Source organism: Macaca fascicularis, chromosome 1 (genome assembly GCF_037993035.2).
Source record: "Macaca fascicularis isolate 582-1 chromosome 1, T2T-MFA8v1.1".
Classification (NCBI taxonomy): domain Eukaryota; kingdom Metazoa; phylum Chordata; class Mammalia; order Primates; family Cercopithecidae; genus Macaca; species Macaca fascicularis.
Genome location: NC_088375.1, coordinates 157,097,522 through 157,122,605, shown reverse-complemented (window position 1 = coordinate 157,122,605; position 25,084 = coordinate 157,097,522). Strand labels below are relative to the sequence as shown.

Below are 25,084 nucleotides of genomic sequence, written 5' to 3'. Positions count from 1 at the left end.
CTTTATGCTAAGAAAACCAAAAATTCCCTTCATCTGCAAGACAGAGGCATGGCCCTGATTTTGATAAGGCAATAAGGATTTTTATTAACCATCATAATAATTATTCATTCATGATAGAACCATTATCTTAGCATTATTACATTGTAAATATAGAAAGAAAAATCAACAAAGACTTCCTGCAGTGACATTGGGGACTTCACAGCAAATTGCCTTCCTTAGGTTATCTAATCTAGAAGTTCCAAATCAGGCTAATCATCAGAATCACTGGGGAATTATCCTTTTTTTATTATGAAAATATTTCAAACATACAGCAAAGCTGGAAGACTATTACAGCGAACACTTGTATACCCACCACCTAGAGTCTTCAGTTAACATCTTACTACAAGTTGAGTATCCCTAATCCAAAAATCCAAACTCCAAAATGTTCCAAAATCCTAATCTTTTTGCATGCCAACGTGATGCTCAAAGAAAATGCTCATTGGAGCATTTGGGATTTTGAATTTTAGGATTTGGGATGCTCAACTAGTAAGTATAATGCAAATATCCCAAAATCAAAAAAAATTAAAATATAAAACACTTCTGATCCCAAGCATTTCAGATAAGGAGTGCTCCAACCTGTATATCTTGTCTTGTTCTATATCTGTCCCTCTATTCATCCATCAATACATCTCTTTTTCTTGTACACTTCAAAGTAAATTGAAGATGTCTGTACACTTTCCCTGGGGAATTTTCTAAAACTCTTAAGTTCCCAAGCCTCAGCCCAGAGATGTACAGATCTGCAAATTCAGGAGTTTTTCCAAACAACTCCCCAGCTTCACTCTGGTAACCATGCCGATGGAGCCCTTATTAGCTGAAACATTACCAGCCTCATGGCAAAGGGAAAAGACCTGGCACACCATGTGCTGGGTGTGAAAACCTCTGCTCAAAACCGGTACACATCCGCCTCTGCCCACATTTCATTGACCAAAGCAAGTCCCCTGGAACTCTTAACTTCAAGAAGTTTGGGGCAGGCTGGGCATGGTGGCTCTCACCTGTAATCTCAGCACTTTGAAGGCTGAGGTGGGCGGATCACCTGAGTCAGGAGTTCGAGACCAGCCTGGCCAACATGGCAAAACCCCGTCTCTACTGAAAATACAGAAAATAGCCAAGCATGGTGGTGGGTGCCTGTAATCCCAGCTACTCGGGAGGCTGAGGCAGGAGAATCGCTTGAACCCTGGTGGCAGAGGTTGCAGTGAGCCAAGATCGCGCCATTGCACTCCAGCTTGGGCGACAGAGCAAGACTCCATCTCAAAAAGAAAAAGAAGAAAGAAAGAAAAGAAAGAAGGTGGGGAAGAGTCCCCCTTCCACAGGCACAGGGAGAAGCACTATGGAAGGAAAGCTGGAATATTGAAGAAAGTAATACAATCTAACACAGGAAGCCACTCATTTAATTCAGCCTCTTCTCTTTACAAACAGAGAAGCCAGCACCCAAAGAGGCAAAGTGACTCTCCCAGAATCACTCGGCTAGTTCAAAGGAGGAGTGGTCAAGAACAAAGGTCCCCTAATTGACTTTCTTGTTATGTCCAGGGTTGCCTTTGTGAAGCTCACAGATAGTCCATCATTCATTCATTGATATACTATACACAGGCACTGATAAATAAGGCACGGTTTCTACTATCAAGACATTCCCAGTCCCATTTAAAGTTTTCCCATATAACCTTCAGCAGACCCTGGCATATTTCCACATATGCACCAAATAACCTGAAGCAGTCAGTGCATTTCAGAACTAATAAAGATGTTGTCTTTGAGGATAAAGATCTATTTATCTCAATTGTTTTCGGTCCAAGAGTGTCAGTTCCCAGCAGCAGCCTGCTGAAGCTCGGCACAGTGATGCAGCTCTTCCCAGATGGAGAAGTTTCAAGTGACTCATAGGCCCAGACTGGTTGAGGATCATTCCTAGGGCACAGTCAGTTCATGATCTGATGGCATAATAGTTTTTCTCAGAAAAGAGTCATTCGTTCACAAAAACCTCAACCCAACATAGGGACCTATTTTCATTTAGGGAGAAAGAAATATTTCAACAGGCAGAAATATGATAGGTTTCTAAAATATGGAGATTAGAAATAAGATAGTTTGATTTGCAAAAGATATTCGATCCTCTCACAAGCCATAACTGGGAAGACGATGCGCCTTTAAAGGTGTTAAAACAGTACCAGGATATAAAACTGCTGTGTCCAACCTTTGTAAGCTCAGGGAATTTTAGTGGGAGTAAGTTAGAAAGAGTTAGAAAGACTTTTAAACGTCACCAACAGTAGCTGCCACATTTTGCAGATAATAATTATGATGCTTATTGTGCGTTTCACTTTGCCAGCTACCGATCCAAGAGATTCACATACATTATTTTGCCCTCACAACCAACAGGCATTGTGACCACCCCCATTTTCTAACTGAAGAGGTTGAAGCTCAAAGCAGATATGTGACTTGATCAAAGTCATCTAACCGGATGGAGAATGGCCTGAGGTGTGAACCTGGAACTCAAGCCCGTGGGTCCCATGATCATCTTATGTGAAAGGAGCAGAGGTGTCACTTTCGTAGGGCCACAGGCTCCTGGACACTGGCTGTCGTTAACAATTGTCTGTGACACTGGGCCAGGTTCTGTGGGGATGCCAGCCTAAGTGAAGTGGTTTCTGCCCTCCGCGAGCTTCAGCCTGGCAAAGAAAGGAAGAGAACGTGAGCAAACTGTATGTGCTAGAAGCCAGAGAAGGAGAGAATTTTTAGATGTTGGTTGTTGGTGTTACAGAGTCAAAGGTATCAAAGACTAGAAGCAAGCCAACAAGTAATATGACAAATATGCAATCGCTGTTGAACTGTAAAAGAGCAATTTCAGAGTGTGATGAGATAGGAGATAGTTTTCCAAGAGGATAGGGAGTCAATAAATGAAGAGGAAATGGAAACAGGCAGTTTTCCGCTGCTAAAAAAACAAAAAAACAAAAAAAAAAAACAGAAAAGAATATAAAGATAACTCAGAGGACACACGCAATGGTAGAAATATTTTCATTTGGACTGGGGAAGAACCAAGCATGATGTTATACAGAAGAAAAGATGCCAACCAAGAGAAATATATTTCATATGGACAAAAAAGAGAGCGTCAGGTTTTTGGAGCAGGCAGAAGAGGATCCATTTATCATTAAATTTTTTAGTCTTTCAGCTGCTATTATGAAGTGGCTATTATATTTCAGGCACTGTGTTTGGGCACCATGGCGAGCAAAGTAGACCCAGATTCCACACTCATACCATGGAACCTAATAAGGAAGACAAAATTTTAAGTAAATAATATATATCATCCATATAAACTAGATACATGTATCTGTACGTACATATCCTTTATCTATCTATTAATATATTTTATATGTATATAATTTCTCTGCTTTGGCTCCTATAAAATATAATATATATATTTGTATTTTGTATATATTCAAATTTATATTTTACAGGAGCCAAAGCAGGGAAATCATATGTATAGTACCACAATAGTTGTTAAAATAGTACCACAATATAAAAAAACCTGTGTCCAACCTTTGTAAGATTATAGAATTTTACTAGGAAGAAGCTAAAAAGATTTCTAACCATCGCCAAGAGGAACTGCCTCATTTTACAGATAATAATTCTGATCCTTATTGTGTGGACTGGGGAAAACTGAGCATGATGTTATACAGAAAAGAAGCTGCCAACCAAGAGAAATATAAATTTCATATGGACAAAAAAAGAGGGTATGAAGTCATCTGTAATATATGTATATATTTTACAGGAGCCAAGGCAGATAAATTAGCCTTAAGCTAAATGGCATAAAATTTTCCAAACAGGAGAAAGAAGGATAGAGGGCAAAGGATGAAGACATCAATGTTCTGAAAACACTGAGGAAATGAGACAGTCTTCATCTTAGTGAGTAAGAGGGTTAAACATGTGAAGAGTGAGAGAAATGAGGATGTGTTTGAAGGACAGTGGGAAGTATTAGCGTCCATTCATGGACATCCAATTAATGTCCAACTTGATACCAGGAAAAAAGAAGGATATTTGCCAAGAAGCACTAAAAACTATTATGAAGTTAGATAACATGACTCGGTTCAGTTTTCGGACTTTCTCAAGGGAACTCTTAGCAGCCCAGAGTAGATGCAAATAAAGCCTATGGTGGGCTGGGCAGGGAGAGTAGGCTGATGGTGACACGGCAGGTTCCATAGAACTGAAGTGGGGCAAAGGATTCAAAGTTGCTAGAAAGGGCCTGGCATCCAGCTAGCTAGGGAGGTAAGTGGAGCCCAAAGGGAATGGGCCAACCCAGTAAGGTCATAACGATGGCAAGGAACAAGTTGAGAAGAAGTGAGGTCAAGGGAAAAGCGAAAGGGAGAGAAAGATGCTATCAGAGTGGGAGAATACATCCAAATAACGAACGCTCAGGTTCAGCCAGAGCCGCGGGAGGCTGAAATTGGGTTAGTGATGAAGGTCATTGGTGCTGAGGAGGCTTAAAGATCTCTCAGACTGCGGTGGAATGGGAATTAAAGCCTGGAAAGTTTTGCTGATAGCAATTAAACCCAGAGAATACTGTTCTCTCTGCTTTGAAACTTGGAGAAAATAAACATTGAGTTTTCTAAACTAGATACATGTATCTTCACATACACTGTCACATATATACATGTGTGTGTGTGACACACAGAGAGAGAGAGAGATCGTGCACACACGGATATATCTTAAGTACCTGCAAGTGGTCTGGAAGTCTGGAAGTAATGGCTAGTCCCCAGATTCATTACTGACTTTGGATTATGTTTAATTTAAACCTTGATGTGCCAGACAGTGTAACTCGGGAAGAGCTATGGAGGTGTATAACACCCCTTCATTGTAAATAGCTTTTACCAAGCACCAACATTTTCACAGAGAGATGGAAACAGGAAAGTTTTCATTGACATTTGGGAGAACAGGGGACAAATCGCAGAGACTTTTCAAATGTAGACTTGACAAAGCTTGGCAACTGGTCGGGTATGGGAGATGAGGAGGTAGCGCCTCAAGTGGAATGAGGCAGAAAGTTGGTGATGATTCCCCCCATTTTACAGATGAAGAAACTAAGATTTAGAGAAATTAAAAGATTGCTCTGTAACCATGTGACTAGTAAGTGGCAGAACCAGTGTTGATTGTCAGATCACCCGTCCTGTGCCCTTCATAATACTTCATACTCCTCCACTTCCACCCCTGTGCAGATGCAGAGCCCTTTCATGCTCCAGGTTCCATTACTGAAGACACCAGGCTCAGCCTTATGCCATCTTTCCCACACTTCCCTTGTGCTGGCAAAGGTGATTAATTACCCTTCCCCTTCCTACGGAGTCCCAGCCAGTGCTTCTGCGATGGTGTTTACAGGCCCCACTCATAGAACCTATCACACAGCTGTGATGATGGTTCACCTGCCCGTCCTCCCCACTAGACTGTGACCTTTCTGATGGAAAAGACCCAGTTCTGGGTCTTTTTATTTCTAGTGCTTAGCAGTGTGAAACCCACACTAGCTGTCCAACAGATGTTTCTTTAAAAAGAGCTGTATTAATTAAGCTTCATGCTTAATTCCAGGTAACATCCTGGAGTTAGTAAGATGCAATAAAATGTCAACAAAGGTCATTTTAGGCTGGGCCCGGTGGCTCATGCCTGTAATCCCAGCACTTTGGGAGGCCAAGGTGGGCAGATCACTTGAGGTCAGGGGTTCAAGACCAGCCTGGTCAACATGGTGAAACCCTGCCTCTACTAAAAATACAAAAATTAGCCAGGAGTGCTGGCACTCGCCTGTAGTCCCAGCTACTTGGGAGGCTGAGGCAGGAGAATTGCTTGAACCTGGGAGGCGGAGGCTGGTCCTTATCTTAAGGAGCCTAGCTAATGAATCCAGGAGCTATCTCACAGGAGAGGATTGCTCCTGTCAATACAAAGCACACTGGAAAATGTGACCCACGTGGGCATGCTGAGGTGATGCAGGTGGTTTCAGTTCTACCTCTCAAAGAACATCAGGTACCGAAGAGAAGGCAGACTTAGACTCCCTGGGCTGGCAATTCCCATACAGTCTCTCCCCTCCCTTCCTTCTATGGCGATGCTGTCGCGACCTGTAGGGACATGACTTACTGAGATGGGAAGTGGACGCTCACAGTACCTGCACTTTTCACAATGTAGCACCTTTGGCCTCACAGGGAACGCTTTTTACATTTTCCACCTTTTTGTGAGGTGTTTACAGACATCTTCAAAATAGAATCTCATATTCCACACTCTCTTTGTGAATCACATCATGTGGTATGGTGTATGGGCTTGTTCAGGGGTCCGAGCCTTGGGTAATGATACACTAAAAATTAGTGAGATGACAGTAAATGTGACAGCTCCTATCTGTCATCAGTCATCTTGCCACCAGAAGACACAGCCCACTCATTCTGAGATGTGGTTCCTCAAAATATCTTTTGCTGTGTAACAAATTATCCTGGAGGGATATCAAGGCCCCATTGTTTTTTATTTAAAAGTCATCAGTTAAGACCTCAAAGATATGTCAGTGGCAGTATATGAAAATTTATGTTTCTACCAGCAGTTTTCGTGCTTTCACTGCAGTGATAAAATCACTTTGTTCTTCAGTTTGGAGCCAAGGGAAGAATCAAGCTATTGTGTAGATTACTTAAAATTCCACAGTGCCTGCGCCATTTGGCCAAAGAATGCTAAAAATCTGCAGCTGTTGCTCCCACGAAAGTTTCTAACTGGGGCAGCGGCTGCTGTTCAACACACAGCTGTTGTTAATTTGAGCTGAAGATTTTTAATTGCCTTTGTGTCGACTTTTATTAAATAACATTTTAGAGGAACAAAAACTGTAATAGTCATATTAGCAGGATGCTGAAGGAAGAAAATAATTGGAACATGGCATTTTTGCCTTGTAAGCCAAGTCTGAAAATATCTTTTCCACATGGAGGGCTCCCAGCCATCCCAGGAAAAGCATTTCCAGGTAAATCCAGCCGCAGAAACCATGATGGCCTTTGCAGGAGCTCAGCCACTTCACCCCTTAGTCATTTACCTGGAAGCACTTCTTCTCCGGAGTGGCCTCCTTGTTCCCACACTCTCCATTCCCATTATACCGAGAGACAGGAGGCATAGTGCTTACAGTAAACATAGCATTAGCTGGCAATTGGCTGCTTCTTTAAGTGGTCTGCATTATTTTGGGGAGCCTCTATAATTGCTGTTTTCCTATTACATCCGGCCCATCCCTGACAATACTATGAGGGGTCTGACTGACTCCCTCCCCATTTGGCTTAGAGCAGCTGTATAGATGAGCAGAAGATAGAAAACTCAGATCTTTCCTGGATTTTCTGGCAAGGCAAAGAAGGGGAAATGAGGGGCCGTTCTATTAAAAAGGGTCAACAACTAATGTCCCTTAAGAGGGAAGTTGCAAACTGCACAAACAAAGGAGCTTTAAGTATGACAAAAGGCAAACCAGGAAAATTGCAGAATGAGTTGTAAATCCTCATTACCATACTAAAATTTCAATCATGTTTTGCATGCTGATGGTAAATATTTCCTTTTAACTTTGTCAGGCATTTATGGCGAACTTACAATGTGCAAGGTGCTGTGTAATGTGCTCAGGGCACCCAGAGAAGCCTGCAGGGCCGGCGACCAGTGAGGGAGCTGCAGCCCAAGAGTAAGGCAGGCAGGGATTACACGGCGCTGTTTACAGCATTGGCGCTGCTTACGGCGCTGTTTACAGCATTGGCTCCAACAGAGTCGAGGGTGAAGAGGGAAGCATGTGATCTGGGCCTAAGGGCTGAGGAAGACCTTGATCATTAGGAAAAAGGATGAATGTGGCTGGGCACAGTGGCTCAGGCCTGTAATCCCAGAAGTTTGACAGGCTGAGGTGAGAGGATCGCTTGAGGCCTGGAGTTCAAGACCAGCCTGGGCAACATAGCAAGAGACCCTGTTTCTACAAAAAATTTAAAAATTAGCTGGGTGTGGTGGTGTGTACTTATAGTCCCAGCTACCCAAGAGGCCAAGGCAAGAGGATTGCTTCAGCCCAGGAGTTTTGAGTTCAAGGATGCAGTGAGCTGAGATTGTGCCACTGTACTCCAGCCTGGGGACAGAGCAAGACACTATCTCAAAGAAAAAAAAAAAGAAAGAAAGAAAAGATGAATGGGTAAAGAAAATGTGCTGGAATATAGAATATTATTCAGCCATAAAAGACAGAAATGCTGCCATTTGTGATAACATATTGGAAGACATTATGCTAAGTGAAATAAGCCAGGCACAGAAAGACAAATACTACATGATCTCACATGTACGTGGAATCTGAAAAGTCAAATTCATAGAAGCAGGTAGTAAGAATGGTGGTTGCCAGGGGCTGAGGAAGTGAGGAGAAGTGGTTCTGGAGACCTCATGTACAGTGTGATGGCTACAATTAACAACACTGTATTATATACTTGAAATTAGCTAGGAGAATAGATGTGAAATGTCTTCAGCACAAAAAAAAAAGTTAACTATATGAGATGAAGGTTTATTAACTTGATTGTGGTAATCATTTCACAATATATATATGTATATCAAATCGTCACATTGTACACCTTAAATTTATAGTTTTATCAATGATACCTCAATAAAGCTGGGGGAGAAAACAAAGAGAAGAGAAGGAAGGAAGGGCCTTTCAAGCTGAGGACCAAGAAGAACAAAAGCATGGTAGCCTGGAAAAGTCTGTGTGGGCATAGGAGGCCATTGAATGCTATGGAGGTGGGAGTGCCCTACTTTCCAGGCACATGGAAAGCATTGAAAGAACTGTGTCAGTCCTAGAACTGTGTCAGTTGGACATGACAGTGCTGGAGGAGGGTAAGAAATGGGGGAGAGGGATCCGGCACAGTGGCTCATGCCTGTAATCCCAGGACTTCAGGAGGCTGAGGCGGGTGGATCACTTGAGGCCAGAAGTTCGAGACCAGCCTGGCCAATGTAGTGAAACCCTGTCTGTATCAAAAAATACAAAAATTTGCCAGGCATGGTGGCGTGCACCTGTAATCCCAGCTAATTGGGAGGCTGAGGCAGGAGAATTACTTGAACCTGAGGGGTGGAGGTTGCAGTGAGGTGACATTGCACCACTGCACTCCAGCCTGGGCGATAGAGCAAGACTCCATCTCAAAAAAAAAAAAAAAAAGGAGAAGAAAAAGAAATAGGGGGAAAGATGCTGGAGAGGTAAAGTAGGACTAGATTCTGGAGAGTTGGGATGCTGCTGTAGGGAATTTGAATTTTACTCTGGGGGCATAGGAGGCCATTGAGTGCTATGGAGGTGGGAGCGCCCTGCTTTCCAGGCACATCATCCTGCTAGCAAGTCTGTGGGGCTCCAAAGCTCCTCCCATTCTGACATGCGGAGATGGAGTTATCGCCATACGCCAGGCAGAGAGGATGAGGACCTGAAGTGTGGCCAGGTCAATGTGGCCACAGTGGGGAGGAGAGAAGGGAATGCCTCTGAGAGTCAGAGCTCAGGCTTCACGTCCTAGGCTTGCTACTCACTAGCAGTGCAGCTTACCCAATGGAGTTAACTTCTCTGTGCCTCGGCTTCCTTATCTGTAAAATGGGAATAATGACCGTGCATGCCTCTATTTTATATAACTTCATACATAATACCTAAAATGTTTAGAATAGTGACTGGTACAATAAGCACTTGACAAAGGTTAGCTATTATTATTATTTTCAGATGTAAAATCCTGTGACTTAACTGATTGAACTTGGAGGGCAAGGGAAAGAGTCAAAGACATACTCTTCATGAAAGGGATATGGTAGATACTCAGAATTGATAATAGCTAGGGAAAAAATAAGAAATAAAACATTGAGGGACATTCTATAAAATAACTATTCATAATCTTAAAATGTGTCAAGGACACCCACAAAAACTGTTCCATACTGAAGGAGAGCAGAAGGACATGACGACGAAAGGCAATGTGTGATCCTGAACTTGACCCATTGACTTCAGAGGACATTATGGAGTCAATTGGGACAATTCAATTGAAATGTGGAGGGGTCCAAGGATATCATTATGAAGGAGGAAGTGCTTGTTTCCTTGTTTGTGGGAAATGACACTAAAAGGTTCTGGAGTAAAGAGGCATCCACTTAGCAACTTATTCCCAAGTGTTTCTGAAAGTTCTTTGTCCTCACAACTCTATTGTAAGTTTGAGATTGCTGAAAATAAAAACACTTATTTTCTTAAATTAAAAGCTAGCATTTGTTGAGCATTCACTATCAGGAACTGTGGCCAGTGCTCTGCACATGAGCAGGTTCAGTTCTCCAAGGAAACTTCTCTGACTTTGCATCTCTACCAAAACGGAGCCAAGTACCCCTCCTCTGTGCCCCCATAGTAGGTTGCACTCCTCTTCACTAACTGCCCATGACCATGAGTTACAAGTGGTCTATGAAAAGTAACTGTTTGTTTTTCTGTAACACCTGCCCCCTCCTGCTTCATGGATAGTCTAAGCTGTTTAAAGGTAAGGGCTGTATCCCATTCTCCACTTGCATCCACCACTCTCAGCACAGCTCCTGGTATAGCAAATCCCAAGCTCCCAATACATGCTTGGCGACTGGAACACTGAGGCTTGCTCACCATGGTGACTACCATTAAAAATGAGGCACCAGACTTGGAATGCATGTCTGACACATGACTTCTTTTCAAGGTGGTCCTGGCTCTGGCAAAGGCACACAGTGTGAAAAGCTGGTGGAAAAATATGGATTTACACATCTCTCGACTGGCGAGCTCCTGCGTAAGGAACTGGCATCAGAATCTGAAAGAAGCAAATTGATCAGAGACATTATGGAACGTGGAGACCTGGTGCCCTCAGTAAGTAACACGGCCTGCCCGACACTACTGCCCTTCCTGTCTGGGGAGATCTTTGGGGTTTTTGTAAGGAATCTGAGCTGCTGGAACTAAGAAACCCAAAGAAACAATAGCTGTATTTTATTGCCCTCCTTTGCAGCAATCCAGACGCAGGCAGGTCTACAGCAGACAGCCCTTCTGCCCAGCCAGGTTGAGCTGGCCCAGGCTCCTTCCATCTTGTTTGGCTACCAGACCCTCGAATGTTGGCCTAATTTCACATTTTCCCTCCAAATTCATCCCACTTTAGAATGGGAGAAGTTTCAAAATAGAAGTGAGTGTGGTGCAGCAGAGCCCAGAATTAGAAACCCCCAGAAAATATAAAACAATGCTTTGGTCTAGTCCTGGGAGGTATGATGGCATTATCTTGAAATTTGCTATCTTCTTGTGTAATTTAAGAATATCCCCTTTTCTATCTTTTTTCTTCTTCTTAAGTCACCATCCATCTCTGAGAAGCTGGATGGTAGGGATATCAAGAAATATTCATCCCTGCCACATGGGGTGCCATGCTAGGCTCTGTAATGAGGGCTGTATGATACAGTCTCTGTTAGCAATAGAGCTGTCTGGTTCCTCTCTAACCAGTTTCCCACCTGGAAGCCAGAATGGTCCTCATGAAAGGAAAACAGACCATTACAGTTACCACTTAGCTGGCTTCCTGGAGCCCACCCTTTTCCCTACAGTCTCCTCTTTCCACAGCAGCTGTTATCAGAAAGAGGTCCCGATCCAGACCCCAAGAGACTGTTCTTGGATCTTGTGCAGGAAAGAATTCAGGGCGAGTTGTAAAGTGAAAGGAAGTTTGTTAAGAAAGTAGAGCCGGGCGTGGTGGCTCACGCCTGTAATCCCAGCACTTTGGGAGGCCGAGGCCGGCGGATCACGAGGTCAGGAGATCGAGACCATCCTGGCTAACACAGTGAAACCCTGTCTCTACTAAAAATACAAAAAATTAGCCGGGTGTGGTGGTGGGCATCTGTAGTCCCAGCTACTCGGGAGGCTGAGGCAGGAGAATGGCCTGAACCCAGGAGGCAGAGCTTGCAGTGAGCCAAGATCGCGTCACTGCACTCCAGCCTGGGTGACAGAGCGAGACTCTGTCTCAGAAAAAAAAAAAAAGAAAGTAGAGGAATAAAAGAATGGCTACTGCATGGACAGAGCAGCCCCGAAGGCTGCTGGTTACCCATTTTATGGATTATTTCTTGATGATATGCTAAACAAGGGGTGGGTTATTCATGCTTCCCTTTTTTGACCATATAGGGTAACTTCCTGACGTTGCTGTGGCATTTGTAAACTGTCATGGCGCTGGTGGGAGTGTAGCAGTGAGGATGACCAGAGGTCACTCTTGTTGCCGTCTTGTTTTTGATGGGTTTTACCCAGTTTCTCTACTGCAGCCTGTTTTATCAGCAAGGTCTTTATGATCTGTATCTTGTACTGACCTCCTATCTCATCCTGTGACTTAGAATGCTTAACCTGGCTGGGCGCAGTGGCTCATGCCTATAATCCCAGCACTTTGGGAGGCTGAGGCAGGTGAATCACGAGGTCAGGAGTTCAAGACCAGCGTGGCCAACATGGTGAAACCCCATCTCTACTAAAAATACAAAAAATTGGCTGGGCGTGGTGACAGGCACCTATAATCCCAGCTACTTGGAAGACTAAGGCAGGAGACTCGCTTGAACCTGGGAGGCAGAGGTTATAGTGAACCAAGATCATGCCTCTGCACTCCAGCCCTGGCGACAATGTGAGACTCGGTCTCAAAAAAAAAAAAAAAAGAACACCTTAACCTTCTGAGAATGCACCCCAGTAGGTCTCAGCCACAGCCAGAATGATTTCTTTAAAGCATTTACCAAAGTGCGTTATTCCCTTCCTCAAAACCTTCCAATGGCTGCCCACTGCACTTAGGATGAAATCCACAGTCCTTCCTGCAGCTCTGGCCTCCAGCTCCCTCTCCAGTGTTGTTTCCCACCACTCTCACCTTGCTCACTCCCACCCACCACTAGCCTCCTTGTTCCTCCCACACGTCAGACTGTTCCTGCCGCAGGGCCTTTGCATTTGCTCTGTCTGCAGCCTGACGCTCTCTCTTCATACAGTCACACAGTTTGCTTCTTCATCCAGATCTCCACTTCAGTGTTATACTTTATCAGATGCCTTCCCTGACCACCCTATAGAAAGCAACACCTCTAGCATTCTGTACCTCTTTGTCCTGCTTTAATTTTGTACCTATCAGTTATCTGTAGCTGACTCTTCATTATATATTTATTTGTTCATCAATATTGTCTGTCTTCTTCATTAGAATATAAACTTCATGAGGACTTCATTCATGATTATCTAGGGATAGATTCTGACCACACTTGCAATGGCCGCATTCCCCAAGCCCCTGCCAGAACGCACAGATCCCACAAGCAGGGAGTTCCTCCACTGGCAGCTGATTGTATTTTTCCTCTACCAATTTCCAGACTCTGGTGTATTTCTCCTACTTCATTTACCATAAGCACTTGTTAAATACAAATTTTCAACAAAGAAAGTGATCTTGCTTGAAAATGCTACTTTACATCTACCAAAAGTCTTTTAAGTAGATGTCAAATTTTATAAAATATTTACTGGAAAAAGGTTAACAGCAAAATACCTTTTTTTTTTTTTTTTTGAGACACAGACTCGCTCATCACCCAGGCTGGAGTGCAGTGGCGCGATCTTGGCTCACTGCAGTTTCCACCTCCCGAGTTCAAGTGATTCTCCTGCCTCAACCTCCCGGGTTGCTGAGATTACAGGCACCCACAACGATGATGCCCGTTTTTGTATTTTTAGTAGAGATGGGGTTTTGCCATGGTGGTCAGGCTGGTCTTGAACTCCTGACCTCAGGTGATCCGCCCACCTCGGCCTTTCAAAGTGCTAGGATTACAGGCATGAGCCACCGCACCCAGCCAGTAAAATACTTTTTATACCATGTTTTGTCTAGTTTTAAATTGCCATTATGCCTAATTCATGGAGTGATACCATATAAAATACAGCTACCTTATCTCATCTAAGATGCCAATATTTTAAGATAGATAACTGGTAAGAATATACCAGTAAGAAAAAAACACTAACAATTAAACTATGATGCAGAACTGATTATAAATACCTGCCAATTTCATAGATATTAAAATATGGCGTGGAGGTGGAAGAGTGAAATGAAATATGGTCAATCGCTGTCTGCTGTTAACCTTATCTGAACCTTCCTCCCCCCTCAGTGGATGACTGAAGGAGACTTGGGGTACTTCTAGTGTTCTGTGAAGGAGCTCAGGTCCTGACCACTCTCACTTTGCTCCAGGGCATCGTTCTGGAGCTCCTGAAGGAGGCCATGGTGGCCAGCCTCGGGGACACCAGGGGCTTCCTGATTGACGGCTATCCTCGGGAGGTGAAGCAAGGGGAAGAGTTCGGACGCAGGGTGAGTGGTTGTTATGGGGATCCTTCCAGAAGAAAAATAAGGTACATCATTGAGGTTGGGGGATAATTCAAAGTCTATGTCTTTCCCAATTACATTAATGAAAACTTTCCATTACAAGGGGCAGAAACTTAACTCAAACTAGAAATTTTTAAAAAGGAGTAGATTTATTGACTTAAGCAACTAAAACACCCAGCAGTGGTTTGGATTTGGTTGACTCCAGATATCCGAATGTGTTCATCAATTGTCTGACTCTCTCTCTCTCTCTAATTCTCTTTCCTTTGTGTTGGCCTCATTTTCTTCCTGATCAAGGCTTACCTTCTACCATCTAAGTGGCCTCATAGAAAAGGGTTTCTGTTTCCCAGTGGGTCCAGCAAAAGACCCAGAGTTATCTTTCCTTATCCTGGATTTGGTCACAGTCCCATCATCACTGAGCCAATCACTGTGGCCAAGAGGGAAGGGGAGGGAATATGCTGGCTGGCCCAGCCTGGAGGACCAGGGAAGGATGGGAAGGGAGGAGGCGGCAAGGGCACCACACCTGAACCACACAGGGAAGGAAAATCACCCCCAGGAAAAGTAAGGGCTGCCTTTACAAGAAGACAGGGGAATGGGTGCTGGACAGGCAGCATCAGAACTACACACCACCCTCCCACTATCCTCCCGCTGTCCTACCTGCCAGCCCACCCTCTCCTAGTGAGGAGGGTGGGTCAGGGCCACTCACAGGGGAGCAGCAGTAAGTAGAAACCATCGTGGCTGCCACGTATTGAACCCACTCTGGGCCAGATCCTGTGCCCACACTTTATAGAGGGTACCTGTAATTTTACAAGTCCAGGCAAGAAGGGTACAACTGGCCTCATTTGTTAAACAAAAACTGACCAGCCTGGAGAAATTCGTATTTATACAGAGATCTCTTTAGACTAGTTTTGAAACATTTTTCATATGCAGTTTTCTCATTTTTTTAAAATAACGTTTTTAGATAGATAGGGGAAGTACTGTCCTCACGTTAAGGGTAATGAGTGAAGCCCAGAGAGGGTTAATGACGTCCCCATGGCCACACAGCTGGTGACAACTTACTGGTAAGTGCCACCTGCTGGCAGGACTAAGATTTTGCGGGACCCATTGCCATCCACCTCCAGTGACATTGATTGAGGTGAATTATACTTGCGTGCCTCTGGGGGTTTACTTTGACCTCCTTCTGAGCTGTTTCATTTAACTTCCTTAGACAGTGTTGAAATACTTCAAGGTCAATTGCTCATCTTCCCCTACACTCCCTACAGGAAACCAGAGTCAAAGAAAACATGTCTAGGTCTAGTTGGCATGTGCGGACCCTGGACCCACTCTGGCTATCCCTCAACTCCAGAGCTTCCATCAGCAAGATGGGGGTGGGCAGGGAGAAGTAGATTTGCAGAGCAGAGCCCCATGACTGTGGAAGGTTCAGGCAGTTCTTGATGGGGGACACTCACAATGCCCAAGTTCTAATGAGCTTTTTCCCATGAAACAAACCACTTCAAGAGCACAAACCTCAACGTAAATCAACTAGTGTTTTACAAAATTGAATTGGGAGCATTGTTCTACTTTTTAAATAATTGTGGTAAAATAGACATAACGAAATGTGTTATCTTAACCGTTTTTAAGTGTACAGTTCAATGATGTTAAGTACATTCATATTGTTGTGAAACCATCACCACCATCCATCTTGAAAACTCTTTTTATCTTGCTAAACTGAAAGTCTACCCTTTATTTATTTACTTATTATTTTATTTATTTTTATTTTTGGAGTCAAGGTTTTGCCCTGCTGCCCCAGCTGGAGTGCAGTGGTGCAGTCATAGCTCACTGCAGCCTCAACTTCACAGGCCCAAGCAATCCTCCTACCTCGACCTCCTGAGCAGCTGGGACTACAAGTGTGCACCACCACACCCAGCTAAACTTATTGATTTTTCGTAGAGATGAAGATCTCACTCTGTTACCAGGGCTGAACTTGAACTCCTGGGGTCAGGTGATCCTCTCGCCTCAGCCTCCCAAAGTGCTGGGATTACAGGTGTGAGCCACCGCACCTGCCTGAAACTCTACCCTCTCCCTCCTTTCCCCAGCTCCTGACAACCATTTTTCTTTCCATCTCCATGAATTTCACTATTCTAGGTACCTCTTATTTCACTTAAAAAAATGTCCTCAAGGTTCATTCATGCTGCAGCATGTGTCAGAATTTCCTTCCTTTTCCAGGTCAAATAACATTCCATTGTATGTATATGCCACATTATTTTTATTCATTCACCTATTGATAGAGACTGAGGTTTCTTTCACTTTCTGGCTATTGTGAATAATGTTACCATGACTACGTGTACACAGTATCTGTTCAAGTTCCTGCTTTAGTTCTTTTGGGCATATACCCACAGGAGGAATTGCTAGATCATATGGTAATTCTATTTTTAATTTTTTAAGGAGCCACCATACTACATATATACGTACATACTGCCAGCCATAGTGGCCACACCATTTTACATTCCTACCGACGATGCATGAGAATTTCAATTTCTCTCACCAACACTTGTTATTTTATGGGTTGTTTTGATAGTGGCCATCCTAATGGGTATGAGGTGGTATCTTATTGTGGTTTTGATTTGCAGTTCTCTAATGATTAGTGACATTGAGCATCTTTTCATATGCTTTTTGGCCAGTTGTATATCTTCTCTGCAGAAATGTCTATTTGAGTCCTTTACCCATTTTTAAATGAAGTTGTTTTCTTTTTGTTGTTGTCTAGTTGTAGGAGTTCTTTATATATTTTAGATAGTAACTCCTTATCAGATATATGACCTACAGATATTTTCTTTCATTTGATAGGCTGTCTTTTCACTCTTTTGATTGTGTCCTTTGATGCACAAAAGCTTTTCATTTGGTGTAGTCCAATTGATCTATTTTTACTTTTGTTGCCTGTGCTTTTTGTCCTGTACAAGAAATTATTGCCTAATCCCCATGAAGCCTTCCCTCTGTGTTTTCTTTTAAAAGCTTTGTAGTTTTAGTGCTTATATATTTAGGTATTTTGATCCAGTTTGTTTGTTTGTTTGTTTGTTGTTTGTTTGTGATGGAGTCTCAGTCTGTCGCCCAGGCTGGAGTGCAGTGGTGCAATCTTGGCTCACTTCAACCTCTCCCTACCAGGTTCAAGCAATTCTTGTGCCTCAGCCTCCCCAGTAGCTGGGACTACAGGCACATGCCACCACGCCTGGCTAATTTTTTTGTACTTTTAGTGGAGACGGAGTTTCACCATGTTGCCCAGGCTTGTCTTGGACGCCTGACCTCATGTGATCCGCCTGCCTTGGCCTCCCAAAGTGCTGGAATTACAGGCGTGAGCTACCACCCCCAGCCTTGATCCATTTTGAGTGAATTTTTTGTATATGGTGTCAGATTATTTTGCATACGGATATCCAGTTTTCCCAATGCCATTTGTCAAAAGAATATTTTCTCCCACAGAATGATCTTGACATTTATGTTAGTCCATTTGCATTGCTATGAGGAATACCTAAGGCTGGGTAATTTATAAAGAAAAGAGGTTATTTTGGCTCATGGTTCTGCAGCCTGTACAGGAAGCATGGCATTGGCATCTGCTCCTGGTGAGGCCTCAGGAAGCTTCCACTCACAGCAGAAGGTGAGGAAGAAGCCAGTGCATCACATGTTGAGAGAGAGAGGTCAGAGGCCCCTGACTCTTTTCTATAATCACATCTTCCGTGAACTCATGGAATGAGAACTCAGTCATTACCACGAGGATAGCACCAAGCCATTCATGAGCAGTCTGCCCCCATGACCCAAACACCTCCACCTGGCCCCACTTCCAACACTGGAGGTCACATTTCAACATGAGATTTGGAGGGGACAAATTCCAAACCATATTAGCATCCTCATGAAAAATCATTTGACCATATGTAGGTGAGAGTTTATTTTTGGACTGTCTATTCTGTCTATATATCTGTCTTTATGCCTATACCACATTCTTTTGATTACTGTAGCTTAGTAATAAGTTTTGAAATCAGGAAGTGTGAGACTTCCAGTTTTGTGGTTCTTTTTGGTGATTGTTTTGGCAATTCAGGGCCTCTTGAAATTCTATATGGTTTTAGAATGATGTTTCTATTCCTGGGGAAAAAAAAAAAAAAAAAACCATTGGGATTTTGATAGGGATTACATTAAATTTGTAGATCATTTTGGGTAATATCAACATCTGAGCAATATTAAGCCTTCCATGGATTGTTTTAGATTTTGTTTATTCTGATCTTCTAGCCAACGTCTAGGCTGTGGATAAGTCCCTAGGGATACATTCTAAGTAACTGAAGAACAGGAAAATTTTTTTATACCACCTTAGAATCAAGGCCTGTGCAGGGCTGGGGGTTGGAGGGGATACAAAGAGAGGAAGGTGTGGTCCAACCCTTGAGAAGCTTCCTGTCTATGAGGACTGGCAGTTGTGTAAACATGACACTAAAATACAATTGCAGATGTATAACAACTGCTGCAGGATCAACAGTGTTTACTCAGGTTCAGGCTTTTCCCAGTTACCTTGCCCTTGAACTTAAGGTTAGAAGAGCTCTGAGAGAGCCTCCAGGAAAGTCAGGACAGGTCCGGTACGTTTTTGGAAGTGATGGAAATAAAAGTCTTTTCTTTTTTTTTTTTTAAATTTTTTTGATACGGAGTCTCGCTCTGTCACCCAGATAGAGTCCGTGGTGCGATCTCGGCTCACTGCAAGCTCCGCCTCCCGGGTTCACGCCGTTCTCCTGCCTCAGCCTCCCAAGTAGCTGGGACTACAGGCGCCCGCCACCACGCCCTGCTAATTTTTTGTATTTTTAGTAGAGACAGGGTTTCGCCGTGTTAGCCAGGATGGTCTCGATCTCTTGACCTCGTCATCCACCCTCCTTGGCCTCCCAAAGTGCTGGGATTACAGGCATGAAACACCGTGCCCGGCCAAGTCTTTTTTTTTTTTTTTTTTTTAATTGCTCTGAGAGGTGGTAGAATATTCTTGTGAAACCCTCAAATGGTCAAGGAAAAGATGTATAGTAAATAAATAAGGGCTCTCTCTCTCTCTCTCTCTCTCTCTCTCTCTCTCTCTCTCTCTCAGTCAACAACAAAAAAATTAAATTAAATTATAATCCTTATTCTTCTTTGGGGAATTTTAAAACTAAGTCTGAAGGCAAACCCCAGAACTTAGGCCTATGGGGTTCCACACCATTCTGAGCAATGACAGCCCTTGGAGCTTCCCAAGGTGGAATCATTAAAGCATGTCACTCATGTGCTCTGGAGTCAGAAAACCTAGGTTTTCACCTCTGTCATATATTACGGAGATAATAATACCTGTTAACACCCATTTAAAAGGTTTTGTAAACATCAGATCATACAACATACATAAATGTCTTCTAAGCTATAAAAGTTTATAAAATAGTATCTAGTTTAGCATCACTCATTTGTTAATCACACCTCATACAAACCTCTAAAATTCCTGCTCCATCACCACTTCCTCCTTTGCTTAAAACCCAGTTGGGCTGAGCTCAGAGCTCTATGCAGCCCATTGGTCTGTCCTCTGGCCTTTGGGTAAGTATGAATTCAAATGATCCATGTGATCTTCCCTAAAGTAAAGCAAAATCCTTCCTCTCCCACTGTGGTCCCTGGTCAGACAGGTTTTAGAATGTGGCAGAGAAGAAGCCTAACTAGAACTAAGGAACAAGAAAGTCATCAACATGGTGACTGGACACTTACACCCAATGCTAAAATTCATGATGCCATTTCAAACAACACACAGGTGACCTATTTCATTACTGAGCATACAACCCTTAAGTGAGATTTTAGACATCTACAAAGAGAGTTTCTTACATACTGCTGGGAGGAACTTACAGAGACCAAGAGTGACACTGATTTGTCCCTGGACAGTAACTTTAGAAGATTCTAGTATCAATTTAGCAGGTGTGCAAGACAACACATGCAGCCCTCCAGAATGAGCACCTGCTTTAAACCTGACCAGATGGCCAGGCATGGTGGCTCACGCCTGTAATCCCAGCACTTTGGGAGGCCAAGGCAGGCAGATCACCTGAGGTCAGGAGTTCGAGACCAGCCAGACCAACATGGCGAAACCCCATCTCTACTAAAAATACAAAATTAGCCAGGCATGGTGGCACATGCCTGTAATCCCAGCTACTCGGGAGACTGAGGCAGGAGTATCGCTTGAACCCAGGAGGCAGAGGTTGCAGTGAGCCAAGATTGCACCACTGCACCTCAGCCTGCGTGACAGAGTGAAACTCCATCTCAAAAAATAATAATAATAATAAAACCTGACCAGATAAACAAAGATGCTATAAACGCTACTGTTGACCCATTACTGCCCTGCAGGGCCCTTCATTTGTAGCTCCCCTCCAAATTATAGGCAAAAAATTCATTTGAAATTTGACAAAGACAAATGCAGACATCTGATTTTCCCCAGAGATTCAAAGTAATCCGCTTGGTTGAAAGCATATATTTCCCATTTGTGCATCAGGCCTGCAACTACGTTTGAGGTCCATTCAAGCCTGGAGAGGTTTTAACCAGCCCACAAAAATCTCACCAACCTTTCTGGGTCACCGAGATTGATGTGTCCAATGCATTGGACCATCAGTTCCTTTAAAAATTCAGTTAGTTAGGCTGACACTTTTGCATACCTGTAGCTGAGTTATCCGAGATGCAAGGTCCTTTGACGATTTCCTTGGCCACTGCATATGACATCGCTAAAAATCAAATGCAAACTAATGTCCACAGCTTAAGGGTAAGTCTGTGTGTGGTTTCTCTGTTACCTTCCTATCTTCTATTCCCCAAGCTGGTTCTGTCCCTGTTGAATTATAACCTATGCCTTCAGTTTGCAGCATGATTTACTGGAGGAGGGGCTGTGTGTATGTACATGTATGTGTGCATATATGCATGTAGATGTGTGTAACGGGGCAGAAGGAATATAAGAGAGGAGTCAGGGTTTCTGATCACCATCCTCATTCCCCACTCCAGCTGAGAACCCCTGCTTATAGTGACTCTGGTGTGAACAGGCCTGTATTTGGAAGCTGGCTTTGTAACTCATTGGCTGGTAAGCAAGTCAGCTAACTTTGTAGACCTCTATCTCCTCTTCTACAACGTGTTGGTTGGAAATATGTACCTCAGTGACTTTTGGGAAGATTGGATGGGATCCTTGACAAGTGCCTTTACACATTTATAAGCCTACATATGGTGTTCAATAAATCTTTACAGTTTTTTCAATAATGTGTATTTTTTCTGACTATAGAAATAAAAATATAATATGAAACAATACACAAAAATACAAAACAAAGAATAACTAACCATCCAGTGATAATACCTTCAACATTTGATGTATATTCTCGCCATCTTTGTTCTGCCCGTTTTTGCATAGTTAAAATCATACAGAACATAGGAATAATAATAATTTTTTCAGTACTTACAGTGTGCCAGGAACTGAACTCGATGCTTTACACATGCAATTTGATTAATTTTTACAGTCCTACTTAATAGGTGTTAGTACCCCCATTTTATCGATTTTTTTTTTTTCTTCATTTTTTTGAGATGGAGTCTTGCTCTCTCACCCAGGCTGGAGTGCAGCAGCGTGATCTCAGCTCACTGCAACCTCCGCCTCCCGGCCTCAAGCGATTCTCCTGCCTCAGCAGCTGGGATTACAGGCGCCCCCCACCACGCTCAGCTGATTTTTGTATTTTTAGTAGAGATGGGGTTTCACCATGTTGGTCAGGCTGGTCTTGAACTCCTGACCTCGTGATCCGCCCACCTCGGCCTCCCAAAGTGCTGGGACTACCGGCGTGAGCCATTTTATAGATTCTTACCATCTTGAGAAGGGCTCTGTGCTTAGCCTGACTCCCTGGTGTGAAATCAAAATGCTTTCCAGTGTTAAGCCAATCTCATACTCAACACCAGCCAAATTAACCACATATTAACAGAACTCATATTAACAGAAGTCATATTAATAGAAGTAGAATGCATGGGTTTGCTCTTGGCTTTTCCCTCCCAAAAGACTCTTAGGTGAAATTCTGCCTTTAGCCAGAATATGTACATAACTCTCATGGAGATGGGAATGATGGCTTCACAGTGATCCCTCTGCCTCACTACTCTCAACCATCTCAAGACACTTCATTGACAGAACCAGTGTTTCTGTTTATAAGTGTATTCTAATCTTCAGAATGAGCTCTTAACACATACACACATATGCACACACGCACAAAGTTTGAGTCTGGCCAAGGGAATGTCCAGTTGGTGTGTTCGAGTTGTTTAGAATTGTGGGCAGCCCTGGAGGCCACATAGGATTTTCCACTTGAGATGTTCTGCTCTCTTCTTCTGGTTCCTGGTTCGCTGCAGAACTTAGAGCTGCGTAATGGCGGTGTGGGGGGAGAAGGTATATATCAATTGAGTAGTATTACTATCGTTAGGGTTGTGTGTTCAGGAATGCTGGAATGACCCAGATATTCCTCCTCTAGTGAGATTCCCCCAAGGGGACATACCTCAAGGTGAGAGCAAATGAGAAGTAGGCACGCCACTTTCTTTTCAGCCACGGCCCTTTCCTGCCAGCGTAGGGAGACTCTGGTAGACATGCTGGAGCGTGTGACTTAGGCTAAAAGCCTGAGTGAAGCCACTGACTCTTTCTAGACCTAAATCTGACCAGTGGGATACTTTACAGTTCAAAAGATGACTATGTTGCCAAGCCCGCCTTAAATAACATTAGCTCCATTTATGTAGTGTTTGAAATGGATCAGGGGTTTTACATGTACAAACTCATTTAACCCTCACAATAGTCCTGTGAGTCAAACACTATTATTATCCTCATTTTTAAATGAGGAAACTGAGACACACACCAAGAATAAGATAGTTGTTATTCTCAACAAAGAGAGTTCCTGGATGGCATGGAGAGCTCCTGCCCACTGGTAAACATGGGCTAACACCCATTCTGACTTAATCAGAAGAAAACTAAGGTGGGGGTGGAGTCAGAGGGCAGGAGGGCAAACTTCTCCTCCCGCTCCACTTGCTGGAATGACCAAAGCAAAACCATGATCACAGCCCACGATGCTGATGTCCTCGTGCTGGTGGGCTGCCGTCATCCCCTCAGGGATGCAAGGATGAGCGTGGTCCCATTAGATCCCAAGAGGCAGCAGAGGCGGCTTCTGAAAACTAAAATAAGTGAGTAGGCACCCCTCTCCACTCACTCCCTTTCCCATGGCCCTGCTCTTCTCTCCTGGTTCCATCTGGCCCACTCAGCTTCTTGCCCAAGCCTCATTCTGAAGGCGCTGGCTCTCTCCATCAGGGTGAGGTCACCAGGCGTTGGGGTTACATGCATCTGCTTCAGGCCTGTCACTCACTAGTCCCTAGTGACCTTGGCAAGGTTAACCTCTGAGGGTCTCCATTTCCTCATCCTTAAAGTGGGAATAATCGTACTTCCCAGCAAGGGTGCCAGAGGGCTTAAGGGATGGCTGTTTGTAAAGCCCTCAGCACAGTGAAGCTTAGCCAGCTGCTGAAATGTTGCTGATGGCGCCTCAGCAGCCCTTCCAAGGGCACTTGTGTTCTAACTAAGGTCCCCTGAAAACCAAAGGCCGTGGAGAATCCAGTGATGCTGGTGGCAGAGCCCTAGGATGCCAACGGGGTGATGCTGGGGGCAGGCCAATGTTCCGAAGTCTCTGATTCATTCAGCCGCCTCTGCTCGCCTGCCTACTTGCTGTTGAAGACTAACCACAGTCCGGTGATAACAGAGCAGAGCTGGGAGCCAGACAGCTACTCCAGGGGACTTTCTAATGATATATAGCAAAGCATTTTGAAAAAAAAAAATTAAATGGTATCTCATTCAAACATTTCAAAAAATTGAGGTATTAAAAACAAATGGTTCAGGTCACTTCCAAATAGAATAACTGATCGATAGCTTTTTTATATAGGAGGAGAGTGCTGATTCCAGGAGAGAGTTTAGGCCAAACCCCCTAGTTTTGGCACAGGAAAATGGCTTGGCAGAGTAGCTTATCAAACTAGGATGTTGTGAAGACTCAGCGAGGGATCTTGTTAAGATGCAGACTCTAGGCTGGGCGCGGTGGCTTATACCTGTAATCGCAGTACTTTGGGAGGCTGAGGTGGGCGGATCACTTGAGGTCAGGAGTTCTTGACCAGCCTGGCCATCATGGTGAAACCCTGTCTCTACTAAAAATACAAAAATTCACCCGGTGTGGTGGCGCACACCTGTAATCCCAGCTACTTGGGAGGCTAAGACAGGAGGATTGCTTGAACTTGGGAGGCAGAGGTTGCAGTGATCACATCACTGCACTCCAGCCTGCGCTACAGAGACAACTCTGTCGCAAAAAAAAAAAAAGCAGATTCTGCTTCAGCAGGTCGCATGTTATGCCTGAGAGTCTGCATTTCTAACAAGCTTCCAAGACATGGTGCTGGCCCAGGGGCCACACTTTCCACATCAGTGTGGAAGAAAAAGCTACCTCTCTGCCCCTTTGGTGCTTATTTTGGTCTAAAAGGTCATTTGTTGCCAGCTCCTGCTCAGTGACACATAATCTCTCTTTGTACCTGTGTCCCTGAATTATCTTTCCTGTCCCCACGAGTGGCCTGAAAATGACCTCACAATTGGAAAAATCGCCTGGCTGCCTCATGCAACCCTAACCTGAAGTTCTTTCAGGGAGAACATTAAGCCGCCTCCCAAGCTCGCCCTCTGCTGGTGAACAATGGTCATTTTTTTCCCTAAACCCTCACCCAGCCTTTCTTGCTGCACAAATGCTCTTCTTTTTTTTCCTTCCAATTAATACAGACAG

The 25,084-nt window shown here is 43.8% G+C and overlaps 1 protein-coding gene across 4 annotated transcripts in view; it reads left to right on the top strand.

Moving 5' to 3' along the window:
* Positions 1-25,084, top strand: part of AK5 (adenylate kinase 5) — a 293,062-nt gene that overhangs the window by 241,784 nt on the left and 26,194 nt on the right. For all 4 annotated transcript variants that reach the window (XM_005542979.5, XM_005542978.5, XM_045368561.3 and 1 more), the window contains exons 11-12: positions 10,674-10,837; positions 14,169-14,285. In XM_005542979.5, coding sequence (XP_005543036.2) covers positions 10,674-10,837; positions 14,169-14,285 — 281 coding nt within the window. The remainder of the gene's footprint in view (positions 1-10,673; positions 10,838-14,168; positions 14,286-25,084) is intronic.